This window comes from Podarcis filfolensis (genome assembly GCF_964270895.1).
Source record: "Podarcis filfolensis genome assembly, chromosome: 9".
NCBI lineage: Eukaryota > Metazoa > Chordata > Lepidosauria > Squamata > Lacertidae > Podarcis > Podarcis filfolensis.
In genome coordinates this window covers 39,340,857-39,360,380 of record NC_139610.1, presented here as the reverse complement: position 1 = coordinate 39,360,380, position 19,524 = coordinate 39,340,857, and the positions used below count along the sequence as shown (strand labels likewise).

At 40.0% G+C, this 19,524-nt stretch overlaps 1 protein-coding gene across 7 annotated transcripts in view; it reads right to left on the bottom strand.

Annotated features, from left to right (window-relative positions):
- Positions 1–689: 689 nt before the first annotated feature.
- Positions 690–19,524, bottom strand: part of SH3D19 (SH3 domain containing 19) — a 68,672-nt gene continuing 49,837 nt past the window's right edge. For 4 of the 7 annotated variants that reach the window (XM_083631068.1, XM_083631065.1, XM_083631066.1 and 1 more), the window contains 12 exons: positions 19,005–19,263; positions 18,550–18,618; positions 18,319–18,459; positions 17,507–17,579; positions 16,047–16,177; positions 11,978–12,036; positions 9,462–9,649; positions 9,154–9,197; positions 7,713–7,899; positions 6,330–6,427; positions 1,394–5,436; positions 690–1,292 (listed from right to left, as the gene is read on the bottom strand). In XM_083631068.1, coding sequence (XP_083487194.1) covers positions 5,320–5,436; positions 6,330–6,427; positions 7,713–7,899; positions 9,154–9,197; positions 9,462–9,649; positions 11,978–12,036; positions 16,047–16,177; positions 17,507–17,579; positions 18,319–18,459; positions 18,550–18,618; positions 19,005–19,263 — 1,366 coding nt within the window. In that variant the 3' untranslated portion in view covers positions 690–1,292; positions 1,394–5,319. The remainder of the gene's footprint in view (positions 1,293–1,393; positions 5,437–6,329; positions 6,428–7,712; positions 7,900–9,153; positions 9,198–9,461; positions 9,650–11,977; positions 12,037–16,046; positions 16,178–17,506; positions 17,580–18,318; positions 18,460–18,549; positions 18,619–19,004; positions 19,264–19,524) is intronic. The other 3 variants (XM_083631070.1, XM_083631067.1, XM_083631071.1) reach the window with 1 other exon arrangement.

Genomic DNA, 19,524 nt, shown 5'->3' with positions numbered 1-19,524 from the left:
GGGTGGCTTCAAACATAATATATAAAGGTTGAGCTCAGGTACTAACTGTCAATTACTCTTCAAGTGTTTTTGCTTGGTATCTACACGGAGAGGCAGACATTCCGTCTCTTGTATGAAAGCATATTAAGTTTTTTTGCAACAAAAGGGCATGTTGGCTATGTGCCGAAAGATTTAGGATTGTACTCCTAGGTTTATTAAAACCAGTTTTACTGAAGCACAGTTAAATACTTGTTTTTTTTCAGAAGCATGACTATTAACATTAGAAATTTTTTAATTGGAAACTTTGTTGGTTTAATAATAGTATAAATCAAGCATGTCCAAAGTCCGTTTCGGGGACCTAATCTGGCCCGCTGGTTGGTTTAATCCGGCCCCTGTGGCAGTTTATTTCCTGGGGTAAAATCCTAAAAAAATCTCAAAGGCTTCAATCCTAAAAGAAGTTCAGCACTCCAACCCTAAAAAAAAAAAGCGCTCAATAACTTCAATCCTAAAAAAAGGTCATCAACTTTGGTCGGCCCCCACGCCCCTTCACTTCATCACATGTGGCCCTCTTTGAAAAAAGTTTGGACACCACTGGTATAAATAAACCCACTCTTAATACTATGACACTTGAGACCGAGCCCACTGAAAGAGCTTTAATCGCCACTTCCTTTATCTAAGGCTGCATCTTATGCATATTTACTCAGAAACAATTTTTGAATTCAAATTTTATTTTTGAATATATGCAAGAGATTATGCATAACAAGTATCTTGAAATTTACAGAAGAAGAAACTGGTTGGGAAATGTTGGTATTGTTTAGTAGGCACATTATTGTGATGACAGAGTAGGTATTTGGACAACATAAAATAGAAGTAAACGATAATCCATATTTGCTTGCTTGGTAATCTTGTTAAGTATAAGATTGTGTCTCATGGGCAGGGCCTTGCAGAGCCAGGCAGAGGCCTGGGCCAGGTAGATAATGTGCCCCCCGTTTTTTTACTCTGGAGATAACTGAAGTCTTATAAATAAGCAAGTATATAAATAATTGTGGATATGCTGACTGAGGCCCTCTTTGGAATTGGAGGCCCAGGCCAAGTGGCCCATATGCCCCCCCCCCTCTGTCTGGGCCTGCTCATGGTTTCCATAGAGTTCTCAAAATGGCCATGCCTAGCTTGTTTCTGGGTTTGGAAAACACAGTAAATCTTGTTGGTTTTTATGGAGCAAGCAGGAAACTTCATCCTAGCAGCTTCTGCACCACATTAGCTGAACTTACGATTACTTGTGCCTGGATAGCTCAGTTGGCTAGAACTTGGTGCTGGTAACGCCAAGGTTGCAGGTTTGATCCCCGTATGGGACAGCTGCATATTCCTGCACTCCAGGGGGTTGGACTAGATGATCCTCATGGTCCCTTTCAGCCTTACAAATCTATGAAACCAAACTTCACATGATGCTCACTGTGTCCAGTCAGTTGTTTCTCTTTACACCATTTCAGTCAAACAGAAGAGTTTATTGGTTAAACAAACATGGGGTACCATAAAGTGGAGGGGGACTACACTGAATGTCCAGAGGTAAAGTGGCTTTTGTAAGCAGATTTTGTAAGTTTAAAAATCCCTGCAGGTTTAAAATAAACTCATACTTTAACAGTCCCTGGTTTACATTTATGATTGCATATATATTTTAGACTAATTTGCCCTATCCTGCTTTCCCACGGAATGGTATGCTGTGGAGTTTAGATCATTATCTAAAATACTTCATAGTCTCATTCTGGAAAGTGATGTCAACTAGTCATGCATTTAATTTTTAATGAGTATTTTTCAAGTTTCAATCATTAAAGCTGTATTATGACCCTCTTAGATGGCACTGTTGGGACGAGATTGTTGCATTTGGCAATCTTGGTATGCAGAACAATGAGAATAAAAGAACGCTCAGCCAGTTGCCTATTTAAATTAATGAGATGCTAATAGATATAATACCCATTTAGGAAAAAGCAATTAATGCATTTTCATTAAAGAGGCCAAAAAAGTCAGCAATTCCCAACTGCCTTAATACTTAAATCTCTATTTGTTGGCAATATTTCTTTGAAATCATTAGAAAAGCAGGCATTTTCAACAAATAAGTAAACATTACCCTGAATCTGGAATTGATTTTCAGTGGGCACTTCAAGTGACCTTCAGTAACTTAGCTAGTAACTGCACAGGATACAGCTTTGATAGAATGAGAATCTGCTAATGGCTGTTATAAGACAGCCAGGGCTATATGGTGAAAAGGTGGCTTTTGCATAGGACATACACTGCTCTGCTAAAGTATGAAAGCAACTAAGAATCCAGATGGGCGGGGTATAAATAATAAAATTTTTGTTATTAGAGAATCCATAATAGCTGGATGAAAAGGCTGGTACAGTGGTACCTCGGTTTACAAACTTAATCCGTTCCGGAAGTCCATTCTTAAACCAAAACAGTTTTTAAGCTGAGATGTGCTTTCCCTAATGAGGCCTCCTGCTGCCGGTGTCCTTCCACCGTTCGGATTACCTCTTGGACCGAGGTAAAGTTCGCAAACCGGGACACTGCTTCTGGTTTTGCGGAGTTCGTAAACCGAATCGTTCGTAAACAGGCCTGTTCTTAAACTGAGGTACAACTGTATTGTCTTCATACTAACAAAGCCCCATATACTGTTTTGGTGTGAGAATTCATATAGTAGTCCATATACATTTTGCACTGAAAGCAAGTTGGGTGAGTATGTATGACTCATCTATGAAAAGGCACAAAGGAAGTTTGTTCTTATAAAGATTAGATAACCAGAATTTTCTTTAAGCACACCTTTTAGGTAGCATACATAAAACTTTCCATGAGATGGAAAGTGGTCAATCATGACATATTAGGTACAATTAAACAATCTTGCCTACCTTACCTTTCTTAGTACAGTGCTAAGCCTAAAGTCACTTCTCTATCAGAATGAACAGTTCTTCAGCTTACTGCGTTATTCAAGGGAAGGAGGAAGAAATTTACAGTAATCTGAATACAGCATGGGGTTTCTCCAGACCTGTTCATCTAATATCAACAAGGTTTACTATCCTGGGTCCAGGGATAGTCCTGTGTAAAAATAACCAGTTGACATTTGGCTTGTTTTTAAAGGGGAACTTTGAAATGGATTAGGAGATAAAATTTAGAGAAAGCCACCTACAAAGTCAATTTGAGTAAGTTCTTGATCAGCATTAGTCACCTCAGTCTTCAACTGACCAGATTGCAAAAGATTTGCAATTAAAAGCAACCTGTAGCTGCTTGAAGCTTTGTATACTTGGATGAGAAGCAAGCCTCTTGCAGTTCCAGGTACTGTTAATTCTGTTTCATATTGTTCAGAGGAGGGTATTTGTAATTTCAGTATCCTCGTGTTTAACAAAGTTTTGGTTTTAAAATCTGAAGCTGAATACAGCAAGGATCTGAAGAAGACTGGGTATCTACTGCCCATGCAGAAATAAATTATTTGTACCTATGTCATACAACTACCCAATTGGCTGGAAGAAAGTGAAGACATTAATTTATGTAGAACTCAACTTGTTATGAGCAAGATGATATGAAAAAGTAGTCAAAAGTTCTAGTCAGTCTCTGAAAAACATTGTTAAAATTGAAATGCCTAGTACCTGCTCTGGATGCAATTGGAAGATTCCTTCTTTTGAAGATACAATTTTGGAGTGTCGGTGAACGGCCCAGGGAAAGACTTAGGATGGTTGAATTGACTTAAATCTTTATATGTAATTGCTTTTGCAGTTTCACGGTTTCTTGTTCAGTTTAGATTCAGTCTAGTTGCCTGTGGCTTAATCAGATTTTTAATGTATATGCATAAAGTGCTGTTTCCTACACTAACGTGTGTGTGTGTGTGTGTGTGTGTGTGTGTGTGTGTAATGAAAATTATTCAGCACAGACCTGCATTACAGGTGTAGGGTAAGTATAATACAGCCACCGAAATGCTATTTTTCCTTTATCATCTTAACTAGATTCATCTTAGAACTCTGAAAAAGGCAGGCAAGAACAAACCAGCATGCAGCTTAGATGTAAGTTACACACTTTTTAGAGACACACAGGAAGACAAAATTGATGGGCAGCAATACAGATTTCTGACAAAACTATGGTATGTCTAACTTGTTATAAAGAAGCGGTCATATAGGGTGGTATCCAACTAAGCCATAGTGTAGACTCAATGAAATAAGTCATTGATTTCTGCAGATCTGCTATGAGTATGTCTTAGTTGGATGTCACCTATAGCAAGGCATATTTTCACATGCAACATTATTTCGAACACAAAAGTACTCTTAGTTCAAGAAAATATGGTGAAAAGATGACAAGGGAAGTCAGCAAAAGGTTTAAAAAATTGAATACAATATGAAAGAATGAAGGGTATAAAGCACCAGGTTGAATTGAAGGCAGCATTCTGAATAGGAGAACCTTTTATACTGTAATTACTAGATAATGAGCCACTTGTCTGCATTATTTAGTGGTGAAGCATGTGCCCTGCACACATACAGTTTTGGATTCAGTCCTTTATACGACCAGTTAAAGATCAGATAGCAACCAAGAAACTACTGCTTGAACCCATGTAGAGCCACTGGCAGTCAGAGTAGATAGTACTAGGCTAAATAGAACAATGGTATGGATTAGTATAAGAAGCTTCATCTCATATAACTGAGTAACCTTCTAGACCAGCGTTTCCTCAAACTTGGGTTTCCAGCTGTTGTTGGACTACAGCTCCCATCATCCCTAGCTAGCAGGACCAGTGGTGAGGTCCAACAACAGCTGGAAACCCAAGTTTGAGAAACATTGTTCTAGAATCGTGTTTCATGATATTTTAATCCTTTAAGTGATGGAGTAAGCAATAAGTAGTTTAACATGGTTTCTGAAACAAAAAACCCAACCCACCAAACCCTGTACCTTACAGTGATCAGACTGTACATCAGGGCTAATGTTTTCACACAGTGGCTATTTAGTGTTTACTGATTTAAGTATAGTATGGCATTGGAAAGGAAGAATGCAGCTTGAATATTTGCATTTGCTAAAATGCAAGTTGCCAACAGTCAAGTATTGTACCAAATTCCATTTCTTGGAAGAATGAGTGAGCAAGACTTCTAAATAAGTGTAAACGTGAAACAAAATATTGTATAGTCTACAAAATATTGTATATTCTAGTATACCTTTATAAAAATAGTGCAAAAATGCATTTGATAGTCAAAGAGTAGATCATATGATCATAGAGGGCAACCTTTGCTGCCTGCAGTAATGTGCTTTTGTGCTAGTAAGGTATTTGCTTGTATAGGCTTCTGTAGGCAGATGGTCCAAAACTAGGTTTTATCTTCAGGAGGGATGTATAATCTGGACAAAGTTTTTGGGGAATATTCCAGTTTTGCCATGTAGCTCTCCAGTCATCCATTCTTCATCTACAGACTCCAGTTCAGTTAGGATATCACCAACCTGATGGAATAGTTAGAGTAAATATAAATCTGGAAGGGTGTCATTTTTTCAGTATTGTCAAGTTCCCATAGATGGTCTTCTAGTGGCATTCTGCTGAAGTTCTATATTCGCTTGCCATTCCTTTAGGTTGGATGAAATGAATCTTACTGCACAAAATAAAGACTTTCCATGACTAGACAAATTGCAGGTTGTATTTTGTTTGCCAATATGTTCTTTGTCAGCTGAGAGGTAGCTGATTGTGGCACCAATTTCAACAGCACCTCACTCTTATCTTGGTTGTCACCTCACTCTCATTTTCAGTTGTATTCAGCATACTATAGGAACTGCCTTGATCATCAGTATACAGTATCTAGCTTAGCATTGTGTACATTGATTAGCTGAGGTGCTCTAGGGTTTCAAACGACCCAACCCTATTAAGATATGCTAGGGACTAATCTGAGGCATCCTGTCTCCATGCACACTTAAGTTTATGTCCCTTACCCCACTGGCCACTGGATCAGTTTAGGGAGGCCCAAACATTTAAGCAATAAACAGCAAGTATATGACCTCATATTTTAGGGGCTGTAGCTTAGTGGTTGAAAATAACCTTGGCTCAATCCCTGGGGTCAAGATGGGGACGGGAAAGACTGAAACCTTAAGAGAGCAGCTTTCAGCTATGGTTGTCAATACTAAGCTAGCTAGACCAAAAGTCTGACTCAGTCTTAAGTCAGCTCCTTGGCTCCGATGTAACAATACTTCGAAAGTAGCTCTATCAAGTGAAGAATTGTTCTAAATATACTTATTCAACTTATCAACTGAAAAAGATGCAGATCAATATTTTTAAGAGTTACACAGTGCCACCTTTAGCACTGCAGTGTGGCAAATAAACAAAATGGATGGGTTTAAAAAGATACCTTGAAGGAGAGTTCATCTACGTTCTCAGCATGGAAGTCATATAAAGCCTTGGCTTTTTGTTTCTTAGTACCTGGAGGCTGTGATGACTGTGTTCCTCCTGTAAAACAGAATGATAGTATTATTCTTTCATCGCAAAAATGGCAATTGTACTATACTGTTTCCCATTAGCTACCATATTTCTTACTTTCGTCTAAAATTTGATTGAGTGGAAAGGGAGAGGAGAGCAGGATGCATATTGTATACCTAAGAAAAAAGTTTGTTCCCCATCTTTTTTCCAAGCAGAAACACAAGTACGAGTGGGAGTTTTGGAACTGTTCAGGGTTTCTAAAAGCACGGAGTTAGTTGAAGTCAAGTTGAGGCATTGTGTGAGGTTAGGAACCACTCTTTCCCTGTTGCCCCCTAGCTGAAGAGACGTGAGCATGATAGTACCCAAAACATTATTGAGATAATGCCAAACCTGTGGCCTATGTCAGTGCTATTGCACCAGTAACTGGCACTGTCCCAAGACACTCAAACAGCAGGTTAGTGGGATTTTTATAAGCACAACAGGTTGGGACTGTGCTGCTTGTATCCCACATGATGCTGCAGCTTTAGGATCTGGGTACCAAAAATACCATGGAATTTATGACAATTGTACATCACCAAGGTACACTCTTCATCCATCTCTGTCAATTTAGCGAGTCGCTTTCTCTGTCTAAACAAATGTTTTCCCTTAAGAGTTCATTGCTTTTCCTTTCTTTTTTGCGATACTAAACCCTGTGTGTGATAGTGATGTTTTATTTAGAAATGTAACCAAGCCTCTCCAAGGGATGGACTAATTGTTAGATCCATGGCAGAATGTGTCACGCTTCAAGGACCAACTGAGGCTGTCTGCCCGTCTAATCGCCACCATAATAAGCTTATCTGCAAACTCACTGCAACGAAGTGCATTTGAGTGTTGGGAAACTGCCTTCCATTTTGAAGGAGCTAGCTAAAGTGTGGCATCTGCATAGAGATCTAGAACAGCACGAAGTGTGGCAGTATTTATTTATAAATTAATTCAAAGGGATTTCATCTGCCCTGGAAGCATTGGAGCTTCCGCATCAAAATTTTCAAGGGCAGCATCTTGATGAAGAAAGCTGACTGGCAGCAAACTGCATCATGTAGAATGGGCATTTAAGGAAATGTATTTGTGCAACCTGCCATGTGTCCATCTATTGTAGTGGACCATGCAAATTACCCATGTCCTAAAGCCCCTTTCCATGTACCTGCTAAGGCATCAAAGGCCTAAAAGAACTATAAGCCCTTCATGTTTGAATCCACTTCATACATTTCTAAAAACCTTAAAAGCTTATACAAAACTAGATCAAGAAATTCCCATTTTCCATTCCATTCAGCACTACCTGAGCAAACATGAACAAACACTGCAGGGAAAATTCCTTCCTTTCCATTCAGTCTCCCTCTGTACCACTCTGAGTCCAAGTGTTCCAATATCAAGATACGATCTCCCCTTTTAAAAGACAAGTCTTCCTGCGTTTCTGCTGTAAAATCATGGAGTGCATCACACCACTGTCCGGCACGTCCTTCCAGCTGCAAAAATGGAAGAGAGAACTTTCCTGCTACTGTATGGAAAGCAACCCAGCCCCCATTACTTATGTACATAATATTTAATAGGCTTAAAGCAGATTACTGGTGAAAAAAGCTTTATATCAATACTGGCCTGTGAAGCACAAAGAAAAGATAGCATATCTTTCGGCTCAGTTTAAGTAGCTTATTTCCCTGTGCGCTCCTTACACTAAAAGGCAGAAGGTAATGTGGCGTTCTGAGTACACACATCTTATTTCATTGACTTTCATGGAGAAAGCGGAAGCCCAGTGAGTACAAAAATATAACTGCTTTCCAACCCAGACCCCTGGGCACGCAACAGCAAGAGGAAACTCTGAAATGAATGGGCTTCCTGCTCTTCCTTCTCTTGACTCCATTTTCCTGTTATGATCGCATCTGAAGATGTTGGCCATATTTGAGAATATATCACTGCAGGTTTTTAATCCTAAACATATATGCCAGAAGAAAGAGCTGTTGAATTTGGTGTGCTTTACTTATAAATGAGCATGTTTAGGATGAATCTATGAAGAAGTGCCTAGGAATAATAATGCTTTCTATTTTGCAAAATATGGTAATAAGGGTTCCCCAGCCCCTAAAATAACATTTTGTTCATTTGATAAAAGTTATTATTAATGGTATTTTTTATTTAGAAGCCAAGCTCTCAGTTCTTTTCATTTTATATTAATTGTCCAGTGCTTCTGTGCAGCCATAAATTCTCAGTTGTCACCAATGAGAGACTGCTTTTTACTCATCTCTGCAAGCACACCTAGGGCATCTTTATCAGTATCAGAAACAAAAATCTAATTACCAGTGAAAACCAAGAGCAAATTAAGCAACTTGGCGGAACAAAAGTGTTTTAAAATAAACCAGAAAAAAATGTTTGGATTTTTTTTGCTAATTGCAAATCAGTTATTTTCTTGAAATTTGTATAATTTAAAACTTTCTAAGCAACTGGACTGAATCAGTCAGGAGTTATGGGGGGGGGTTTCCCTATGTCCCTCCATCTCTTTTCACAATGCTTCAAGCCCCATTTCACCATCTCCATTCCACATCTGTACTAGGGCATTTTATCTCCCTTACCCTTTCAGCGACCCTACCCTCTCCTTCTGTTCAGGGTGTGAAAACTGGATTCCATCCATGTTAATTAAAGGTATACCTAATGGCATATTTACCAAACATATGTGAATAGCAGAAACTATAATGCCTACTGCTAGCGTGAGACAATGTTAAATGGATTACCTGTGACACAGACACAGAATTCTTATTCAGTGATGTTCCACCATCTATATAAGAGGATGATAAAGGGAATTATTATTTATCACTTATAAACCACCTAAACTTTTCAAAGCCCTATACAGAGATTAAGAGTTAAGGCAGTACCTGCTTCCAAGATTTGAATCAGTGTATGTTCCACTGGCTGAGTCAGGATGGGGGAGTTATGCCCTGGCTCAACTAAGAAAGCCCAAGCTCTGCGAATCCAACATCTCTCATCTCAGTGAACCTTGGGTTTGGACTGTAATGTTACTCACAATTGCTTTCTGTATTACCTGGTCCAGGGAGATCTTCAATAATTTCTACGAAGTTCAAGGGGAAAATTCCAGATGTGCCTCTCAGCTCTCCTCTAGCCCATTCTTCATTGACATATTCCTTCAAACTAATAATTTCACCTTCTGAAAAGCTTAATTCATCTTTCTGATCTCCAATGTACTCAAATCGAGCTATACATCTAGGGCCTCTAAAATAACAAAGATAACAAAAACAAAGCTCAAATGAACAGCAGTAATAGCTCCCGCTCCCGAACTCTTGCTCCAAACCATCAACCACATTAAGAATGGAGCAACAGCTTTATTCTAAATGAGCCCCCTTCATCACATGTATGGACTGACTGCTGACTTGAAAAAAACAGCCTGCCTCTTTCCATTGATGTTAAGCCTATTCCAGGGAATCTCTACCCATATCTGACACAAACAGGTGCTATGTAGGTACAGCTGTCAAGCAATGCAGTAACTAGTCTTCAGTGAGGCCAGGTTGTAAAGATGGCCGTAATGCTCAGACCTGAGCAGCTGGTTTATATAATGCAAATTCTCGCTGGGATCATGGGTGCAGGTGGGTCGCTGCATAGAAATCCATTTATGTAAACTGGGTAGTGCACAGACATTGCCAGCAGGAATTGATGCAACTACCTCAATACAGAGCTCAACTTAACACTTAACATTTCTGCATGTGATTGCAAACCAGCCTACATGATCTCAAATGCGGGTGGAAAGGTGAGATTTCCAAAGTGGCCCCAAACAAAGAAAACAATTCATATTACATCCAGTTATTTGGCTCAGAACAGGAAGTGCAGATATGCTGGAAATCAACGCTGCTTCTGCAATTCGCAGCTGGCAAAGCAAGTACTATGAGCAGAGGGTCAACTCATCACTTTGGGTCATAACCAGGCTGGAAAAATTAATTACTATTAATGCACCTGAGCCGAGGGTGTTCCAAGGAAGCACTCCTGCCTTCATTCAAGCCAGCAGCCAGATAAGTGGGCAGGAAGGACTCATGGATTGGCTGGGCAGGACATGAATTTTTCTCTGGCTCATAAAATTTGAGGTGGGAAATAATTATTGGGCCATAATGTTTGATATTCTAAGTGACTGCTAATAGCCCCGAGGTATCTATTTCCAACCCAGTAAATTAAAAAAGTTTCAGTGATATCTCTAGTTTGTGTGCAGTTTGCAGTCTCTGTTTTCATCGCTGGCTGAACAAAAAAGGATATCTGCAGAGCGAGCGGGGGGGGTGGTGGTGGTGGGGGTGAGACTAGCAACACAGTAAATTCAAAGTAAGGTATTGTTAAAGCCATGTTGGAGATGAGGGCAGATGACACTGAAATATTATTTTAATGACATTGGCAGCTGGTGGTTTATCTCCAGATTGATAACAAATGGAAATAATTCAAATCACTTTTTATTGTCTGAAATATAAAGTAAAATGTCCAGCCTTCTTAAATATTTTTCCTGCCATAGTGAAAATTCTAATAATAAATAAAAAGACAGATGTTCCCATTAACCTACTGAATGATTATTGTACACAATAAAAAAAATTTCTGCACACTACCAAAGAACAATAAATTATAACTCGAGAGTTAAAAATGAAAAAGAATTGTGAAAAGTAATCCTATAGTAGGCAGACACTCTACAACTGAGTGTAATCAATCCAGTACCTTAATTGCAATTTTAAAATGCTATGTAACAATATTTCAAATGACAGATCCACTGTGTCACTGGATATATGCAAATGTTTTGATTTAGCAGGGACCTCACAGATACATAAGAAATTTGCAATTGTTACCTTCCTCACATAACTCAGTCTTTAATGAGAATCTTGATCAAAATAGGTTACTGTTTTTTACCTTCAGACATTTTATTGCCTATCTTCCGCAAGTACAGGCTCTACATCTAGAACAAATTAACATCAATCCTTGGAAAAACACATTTGAGGGATGATGCCATCTGCCAGTTCCTTTAATCACTGCAAATCAAACTAATGTTTATATTCTGCACACAAAAAGTGCCTTGTTCTTTACCTTACGTTGTAATTGATTTTGAATTAACAATACTGATTTTTTTTTAAAAAGTACTTTGCAGGAATCAAGCAGCACAAAGTCAGGTGGAACATTTCCCACTGTATCATTTGTCTCACTAATCATACCTTCTGACACGATATGAGAGAGCCTAGAGTCCTGCTACATTATTTTGTAATATCGTGGCATTTTAAGAAACTTGTGTGCTGGTGCATGAAGTCTTAGAATCAGGTTGCAGGTTTCATAGAAACCCTAGTGTGAGTGGAAGGCATTTTTATTCATGTGGGTGTCTGATTCTTATTGCTATCTCGAGCTGTGGTCCCCTGTAAGATGTTAGACATTATTCCACATAATTCCATGACCCAGAAGAATAGAGGGGTGTGTGTGTGTGTGTGTGTGTGTGTGTGTGTGTGGAGCTGCAGCTGCTTTGTTGACAAAGCAGAACTCTGCTTGTGGTTCTCTAGACAGCTACTGCATACTGCCGTGAAAACTTACACGATACTGGATGATGAAAAGTGCCCTTTTTTCCTGTTGCTTTCTCCTGGAATATCAACCTAGGAAGAAGACATAGGAAAATGTAAGTGTCCAGCTTCAGAGGTTTGCTCTGCTTTAAAAACAGAATTCTTAAAAATCCAGACTGCTGGATAAAACTGCAGTTCCACCTGCAGCCTTCATGTGGCAATGCTCAGTTATTAGAATGTTTCGGTCACGGATCAAAACCAAAGGGATTTCTTGCAGGATCAGTCTCTGATTCAATATTCTGGAAGACACACCATGTTCTATACTTTTTTTTGTTCCCAATACCATACTTCAGTATCAACAGTCCTCTCTTGGCTGCACACACGACTGGCAGAAATCAGGACTGAGAGTACAGTAATTACATGCTGTTGCCTTTGGCTCCTTCTCCTAATTGATATTACAGTCTATTTATCTGCTTGTTCGTGTCACAAAAGTCAGAATAATTATTCAGACATATCCATTCCAGGACTTTGATTTCCTGGATCTCACCATCTGCAAGCCAAAACAAATAAACATATGTCGCAAAGCCTACTACTTTATTCATACAAAAGCAGAATTTTAAGAAGATGGATGAAACAATCTATTATCCAGAGGCTCTCCCACTATGCATTTGGTTTTATACTCAAGGAGATATGCTATAAACAGTCATAGAAACCCTAGGGTGAGTGTTGTAAACTTTTACTGCAAAGCAATAACTGCTTCCAGAACCAATATTTCTTATTAGATGGCAGAATTGCAATCTCTTCTGCCACACATCAGGAAATCTATGTAAAATCTGTGTTCATTTCTGGTTTTGAATTCACCTGCCTAATAGAAATATTTTGGAATTATCAATGAATCTTCACCTAAATAGTTTCAATCTAAACAGTTGGAAATGGAAAATAATATTTAGACATACACACAAAGGAATTTTGCACTTCCACTGGCATCATAACAGTCCATGTCAAAATCTCAGGTGTGTTCACCCATTTACCTCAAAACCTGTGTTGGAAGCCTACATATTGCACGGAGATGGGTTTATTAGCAGCTCTACGAGGTCAATGCCATTATTTAAGGGATGTGGGTGGCGCTGTGGGTTAAACCACAGAGCCTAGAGCTTGCCGATTAGAAGGTTGGCGGTTCGAATCCCCGCGATGGGGTGAGCTCCCGTTGTTCGATCCCTGCTCCTGCCAACCTAGCAGTTCGAAAGCACGTCAAAGTGCAAGTAGATAAATAGGTACCGCTCCGGTGGGAAGGTAAATGGCGTTTCCGTGTGCTTATATCGGTTACTGATGAAGGGAGGGCTAAAAACCTTTCAAATAAAATATACATAAATACCCCCAGAGCAGCCCACGCAATGAACCATCAGATGTTCCAGATAAATGGCATGAGGCCACCACAGTGTCTTGCAGATGTCTTCGAAAGAGCAGAAGGAGTCTGTTGGCAGAATGCCCAGTCTGCAGGTAAAAAGGTAAAGGTAAAGGACATCTGGACGGTTAAGTCCAGTCAAAGGAAACTATGGGGTTGCCGCACTCATCTCGCTTTCAGGCTGAGGGAGCCAGTGTTTGTTCACAGACAGCTTTCCGGATCATGTGGCCAGCATGACTAAACCGCTTCTGGCGCAATGGAACACCGTGACGGAAACCAGAGTGCATGGAAACACTGTTTACCTTCCTGCCGCAGCGGTACGTATTTATCTACTTGCACTGGCGTGCTTTCGAAGTGCTTGGTTGGCAGAAGTTGGGACAGAGCAATGGCAGCTCACTCCGTTGCAGGGATTCGAACCGCCGACTTTCCGATCGGCAAGCCCAAGAGGCTCAGTGGTTTAGACCACAGCGCCACCCACATCCCTATGCCCAATCTGCATCACAAGGCAGAACCCAGTCTTCCAACTTGTGAAGTGTCAAGTATTTGGATCTTAGCTATTTAATCCCATATAGGCTAGGCAATCGGCCTAGAACTACAGATGGATGCACATTCTAATGCCTCCACAAAACTCCTGCTGGAATCCACTGAAGTGAATGGAGAAGCTCTCTGGGTACATGGGCGCTTCTGCACAGGTACAGGACTGGGGCAAAAAGGTCTAAAGTGACTTAAATATGTGTATTATGGCTTAATGGGTTCATGAGTTAAAGCCTAAATATATAGTGCTGTTTCGCTAAGCTTCTAAATGATGTATAGTATGAAGTTCTTATGTCTAACCAGATGGATATTTTATTTTTCTGCTGTACATGTATAGCAGGCATCCCAAGTTAGCAAAAAAAGTAATTGCATGGAACAGGTGTCCAACTCCTATTTCAAATTGAGTTAAATATGTTAAACGTGAAAATATTCCGGAGAATGTGTAAACAGAAGAATTACTGAAATACACTCCAAATTCTAACAAGCACATATGGCTAATGAATCCCAGTGTTCTCAGATGGGTTGAGCCAGGTTTTTTTCTGACTCACGTAGCTCCTTGGAGCATTTTGGTTATGGCCCTTGCTACTTACTAAAACCAAATGTTTCTAAGGATGGAAATACAGAATTCTGCAAAAGACATGCTGTGACTTCCCCTACCCCTCTGTCCTGAGACTGATGTTAAATATTCCAATTTAAAATCTATTATTTTCTGTTGGTTAGAGGTTGTAGGGCTGATAATGCCAAGGTTGCAGGTTCAATCCCCATATGGGACAGCTGCGTATTCCTACATTATACGGGACTGGACGAGCTGATCCTCAGGGTCCATTCCAACTCTACAATACTATGATTCTAAAAACATCCCGCCCACCCCCAAAGTATCCCCCCCTCTTCAGTAAACACATTTATGAACATTAGATAAAGCAGTCACTCTAGGCTCATAGTTTTGCAATTTATAATTGTTTTCAGACCATCACAAGAGCAAATGATTGATAGATAAGACAGACAGACACAAAGACAGACCCTGCAAAACAGATTGTTGTAGACAAGGGCACACAGCTCGGTATACTTCCCCTACAGCAGCCTTTATCAACCTGTGGGTCCCCAGATGTTGTTGAACTACAACTCCCATCACCCCTAGCTAGCACAGCCAGAGGTCAGGGATGATGGGAGTTGTAGTCCAACAACATCTGGGGACCCACAGGTTGAGAACCGCTGTCCTACAGGAAGCAGGAAGCACTCTTCTGTTCCTCTCTTGTTTCTAAAGTTCTTAAATCTTTCAATGGACTCACAAGGTGTGGCCGTGGTGGTAAGGCACAAGGTGAATCGTGGAGCAAATGTTAATAGTTTACTGTCCCTGAATGCTTGATAAATCATAGAGCAGCCGTAAGACTCTTGTAAGCTGCAATCTTCTGTCCCCTGGCCACCAGTCACTCTGGATTCCTTTGCCTGTAGCTGGAGTGGCTAACCTGGACTCCCTCCAGATGTTTTTATATTCCAAGCTCCCATTATCCCTGACCACTGACCACACTTCCTGGAGCTGATGGAAGCTGGAGTCCAGAAACATCTGGACAGGTACAGGTTAGCCACTCCTTTATAGCTGCATGAATAACAAACGCAAACAGAGTCCCTTAAATTACATCGTGTTTCTCCCAGTGCTGCATATTTTGGAACCCTGCTTGATACAACAACAGCATCAGCTGCAGAGAACGGGTTTTGTAAGATTTTGACATTCCCATTCCTTCTTTAGGAGATGTACAGACACACTGAAGCCTGTAATGGGTGGTCATGTTATTTAAGTGTAGGAGTGGAAGACAATCTGATCTGATGTACCAAGAAGAAGCCCCAAAGTAACATGGCTGCTGTTGTGAGAAACTGCACAATATGCTCTTGGGTGATTTATGAACACACTTGAATTAAGTAAAGGATGTGTTCTCACTTAACTTGAAATTATCATGAAAATGATGCCCATAAACTGCCAGGCAGAGCTGCGAGATTAAATAGATTTGCTGCACCTCACAAGCAACTTGATATCTGGTTTTGTGCACTCAAGCAAGATTTATCTATATGGCATGCTCAATAAAATGCACAGGGGAGAAATTAAATTAGAACTGGGATGTGTACATAGATGGAATGCACCATATTTCACTGGAAGTGGCCTACTTACAATAACTTTGACAAAGCTGGCAGGAAAGATCCCTGTGCAATTCTTGCATTTTCCTCTGTACCACTCGTCATCTATTTTCTCCAGAAGATTAACGGTCTCTCCAGAATAGAGGTCCAAATCGTCAGTATGTTCTGTGGACAACAAAAAATTATACCTGTTCATGTTGTAGCCTAGTATATTGAATATCACTAAGAAAAGCCTCATTTAAAACAAACACTGTATGCAAAAACAAGCCAGAGTTTGAAAAATACTATAAAATAAACTACTTAGGGTTGGGAGTAGGGAGTATACTGGAGTTTGAAGCCATCACAGCCCCTTACAATAGCACAGAGAGAGGAGCTAGGGTACATCTTCCCTATGAACATAAAACCTGCCTGCTAAATCAATGGGTCTAATTTACTTGGCTGTCATCCTATGATTCTAAATTTCCTCCCAAGATTCTACTAGGCATATTAATATCAACAAAATGAAGCCTTTTATTTACATTTAAAGGGGGGAAATGGGGGGGGCAGGTGGAGGTTGGAAACTTTGGGGCAAGTCCTTCTGTGTTTACCTTCTTGCAATCCACAGAGTGTGCAGTTTAATTTAAGCCATGAACCATTTCTGTGTGTGTCTCTGGCAGTGCCAGAACATTATATCTACCCACGTCGTATGTCAAAACAGTAGTTGTGCACAATAGGCAAGCTGCAGTAATTGTACTGGGCCCCTTTCCCCTGTTCTCAAGTCTACTCATATACAGTGGTATCTCAGGTTAAGTACTTAATTTGTTCCAGAGGTTCATACTTAACCTGAAACTGTTCTTAACCTGAAGCACCACTTTAGCTAATGGGGCCTCCCGCTGCTGCCGTGCCGCCGGAGCCCGATTTCTGTTCTCATCCTGAAGCAAAGTTCTTAACCTGAAGCACTATTTCTGGGTTAGCGGAGTCTGTAACCTGAAGCGTATGTAACCTGAGGTACCACTGTATCTCTGACACCATGTCCCTCTGAAAACTGCCCAGAAAGGAACCCCAGAAGCCTATCAAACCTGCGATGCCCACAGGCCAACCAGGTTTGTAACCGTGTTTATGGTTATCTAGCCATTTCTACAAAGGTAACTCAGTGAGTGTCTCTGGGCATCGCAGACCTGTGTACACTTTCTGCCTTACACAGGTATCCTTTCAATTTCTTCTTCATCATCCTCATCCCCTTTAAACTTTCTCACTTAGCCATTGCATTGTGTCCCTTTAGTTGTGTTTGCTTATAAGCAATAAACTGAAAACTATGAATGGAAACTGCTTCAAGCATGTTGCCGTTTCCCAGCAAGCAACAGCCTAGCACTGTCAATATGTTCTGGCACGCAGCAGAACCAGTAAACTAAAATCTGTAACTAAACTAAAATCTGTAAACATGATTCAAAAAGAAAGAAGAGCCCACAATTTTAACTGTTTCCATTTACACTGCTACCACTGAACTGCACTTACCTGCTAGAAAATCATGCAGCACTATCGCATGAGGAACACCTGGGTCGGAAATCTTCCGCATATTGTCCGAATCCTTAAAAAACAGTAGATTTGGAAATTGTGATGCTTGGTGTTTGTTACTTGTTGGGAGCCCTAATTTCTGTATGGATCATCCATCACTGACTTAAATATAACCTTCCACCGATTTATGTTGTTAGCTGTTAAGACATAAAATGTGGGGCCTGCTTCTTTTCTCATTTAATCTGGATTTTAATACCACCTGATCTCATTGAAAATCAATGATCTTAAACCAGTGCAGTACATGCATCAGCAAAAAGAAAATCGCATCTCTGAAAATTGCAAGCCGCTGCTTTGTTACTGTAAATGAGATGTGTGCCTGTCTAAGCCTTTTCCTTATTTGCAAAGTTTTCTAACTAATTCTCAGATAGGCTAACTCCACAGCACCAACAATAACAGTAAATCCCCTTGGGAAGTATGAGCAAAATATGCTGACCATTTCAAAACACAATATCCATTTTAATTTGTTAAGAGCCACAGATAAAGGCCTCTTGGTATTTTTCTAAGAGTAACCTAATAGCACGAGATGCTTAACATCCTATACTAAGATAATAAAATTATGTTTTGGATTAGGATTCACCAACTGCTGTTCCAGTGAAATAGTGTTGCCCTGGAGTAAGAAATTTTTAAATACAAAGCATGCTAGGATCTGCAGAAATGTACAGGAAGCTATAGGCCCTGCTCTCGATAATTGTCTATTTTTTTCTAATTTGTTTCAACTATGCAGTTTTTGATACGTATATTAAAATTCATACCCTCTGTCTGCTTTTCAAACTCTCATCCAGTGGAGTTATTATCTGCATCTGGGATGAATGAACTTTGCCAGTTTCTTCACCCTTTTGACATTCAATGATGCTGTTGTCAACATGGTCCACCAGCACAAGCACATCCCCACGCTTTAAAGTTAACAAAAGGCCATTAGATGGTTCATGATTCAGCAAGTAGCATGTGCATATGGATGAATAAGCCACAAGAAAGAGCTTTACCTTGCAAGAGAGATGGCTGGGATCTTGTGGAGAGATATCTTCCTTGGCGATTCCATGAGGCACCGGAAGCTTAAGACAAATAACTCAAACGTTTCAGTCCAAAATAGCTCCTGTCAATTTGCTACACAACTTAATGTTTTATTACATATTGTAAAGAAAGAAAATCAAAATACATTTTAAGCATTTTAAAGATACAGAAGCAACCATATTTTTGGAGCATAAATTTTTGTGTGAAAACTGCAGTGTATTAATTCATTGTTTGTCTGTTTGCTTGGTTCTTAAAAATGTGTCTATCCTGCTGTTCATCATAAGATCTCAGGGTGCAGAACAATAACACTTATTTTAAAACCCACAGATCCATTAAACAACCTAAAAGCGGATACCACTACTATTTACATAAGTTACAAAACAATAGGGTGGCTTCTATCAAACCCCAATTTTGTTATTTTCCTCACCATGTATTTACTGTAGAGAGGATGACCTGGCTTGGGTCGAGGAGGTAAAGCTGGGTCTTGATTTTTAGCAGTATCATTCTTTGTTCTCTTGACTCCTGGCCCTGATTTGCCTGGTTGTTTATGGAGGTTCACGTCAGATGATGAGCGAGAAAACCTCCCCTTTTGTGACGAGGCCTTGGTAGACTTTGGTGGTGGCGGCCTTCCAGGGGCACCCTTAGGTGGAGGAGGTCGAGCTGGGGTGGTTTTTCCATCACCAGGCCTAGAAGTTGCACAGACAACAAGGAATATAAACCATATAACAGAAAGCATAGTTCATTCAGATATGTAGAAAAATACTGCAGGGCTGGATTATCTGAAACTCCTGGAAAAAGGCAAGAAGTATTTTTTGAGGGGGCAGTGGACAATCACTGCAATATCCCCACTAGCCTAGTCTCTTAAACAGAAAATTCAATTTCTGCTGACCAGTTTTGATTACAGACAACCAGCTTTTGCAGGAAGGCAGACCATAATTAAAGAGCTT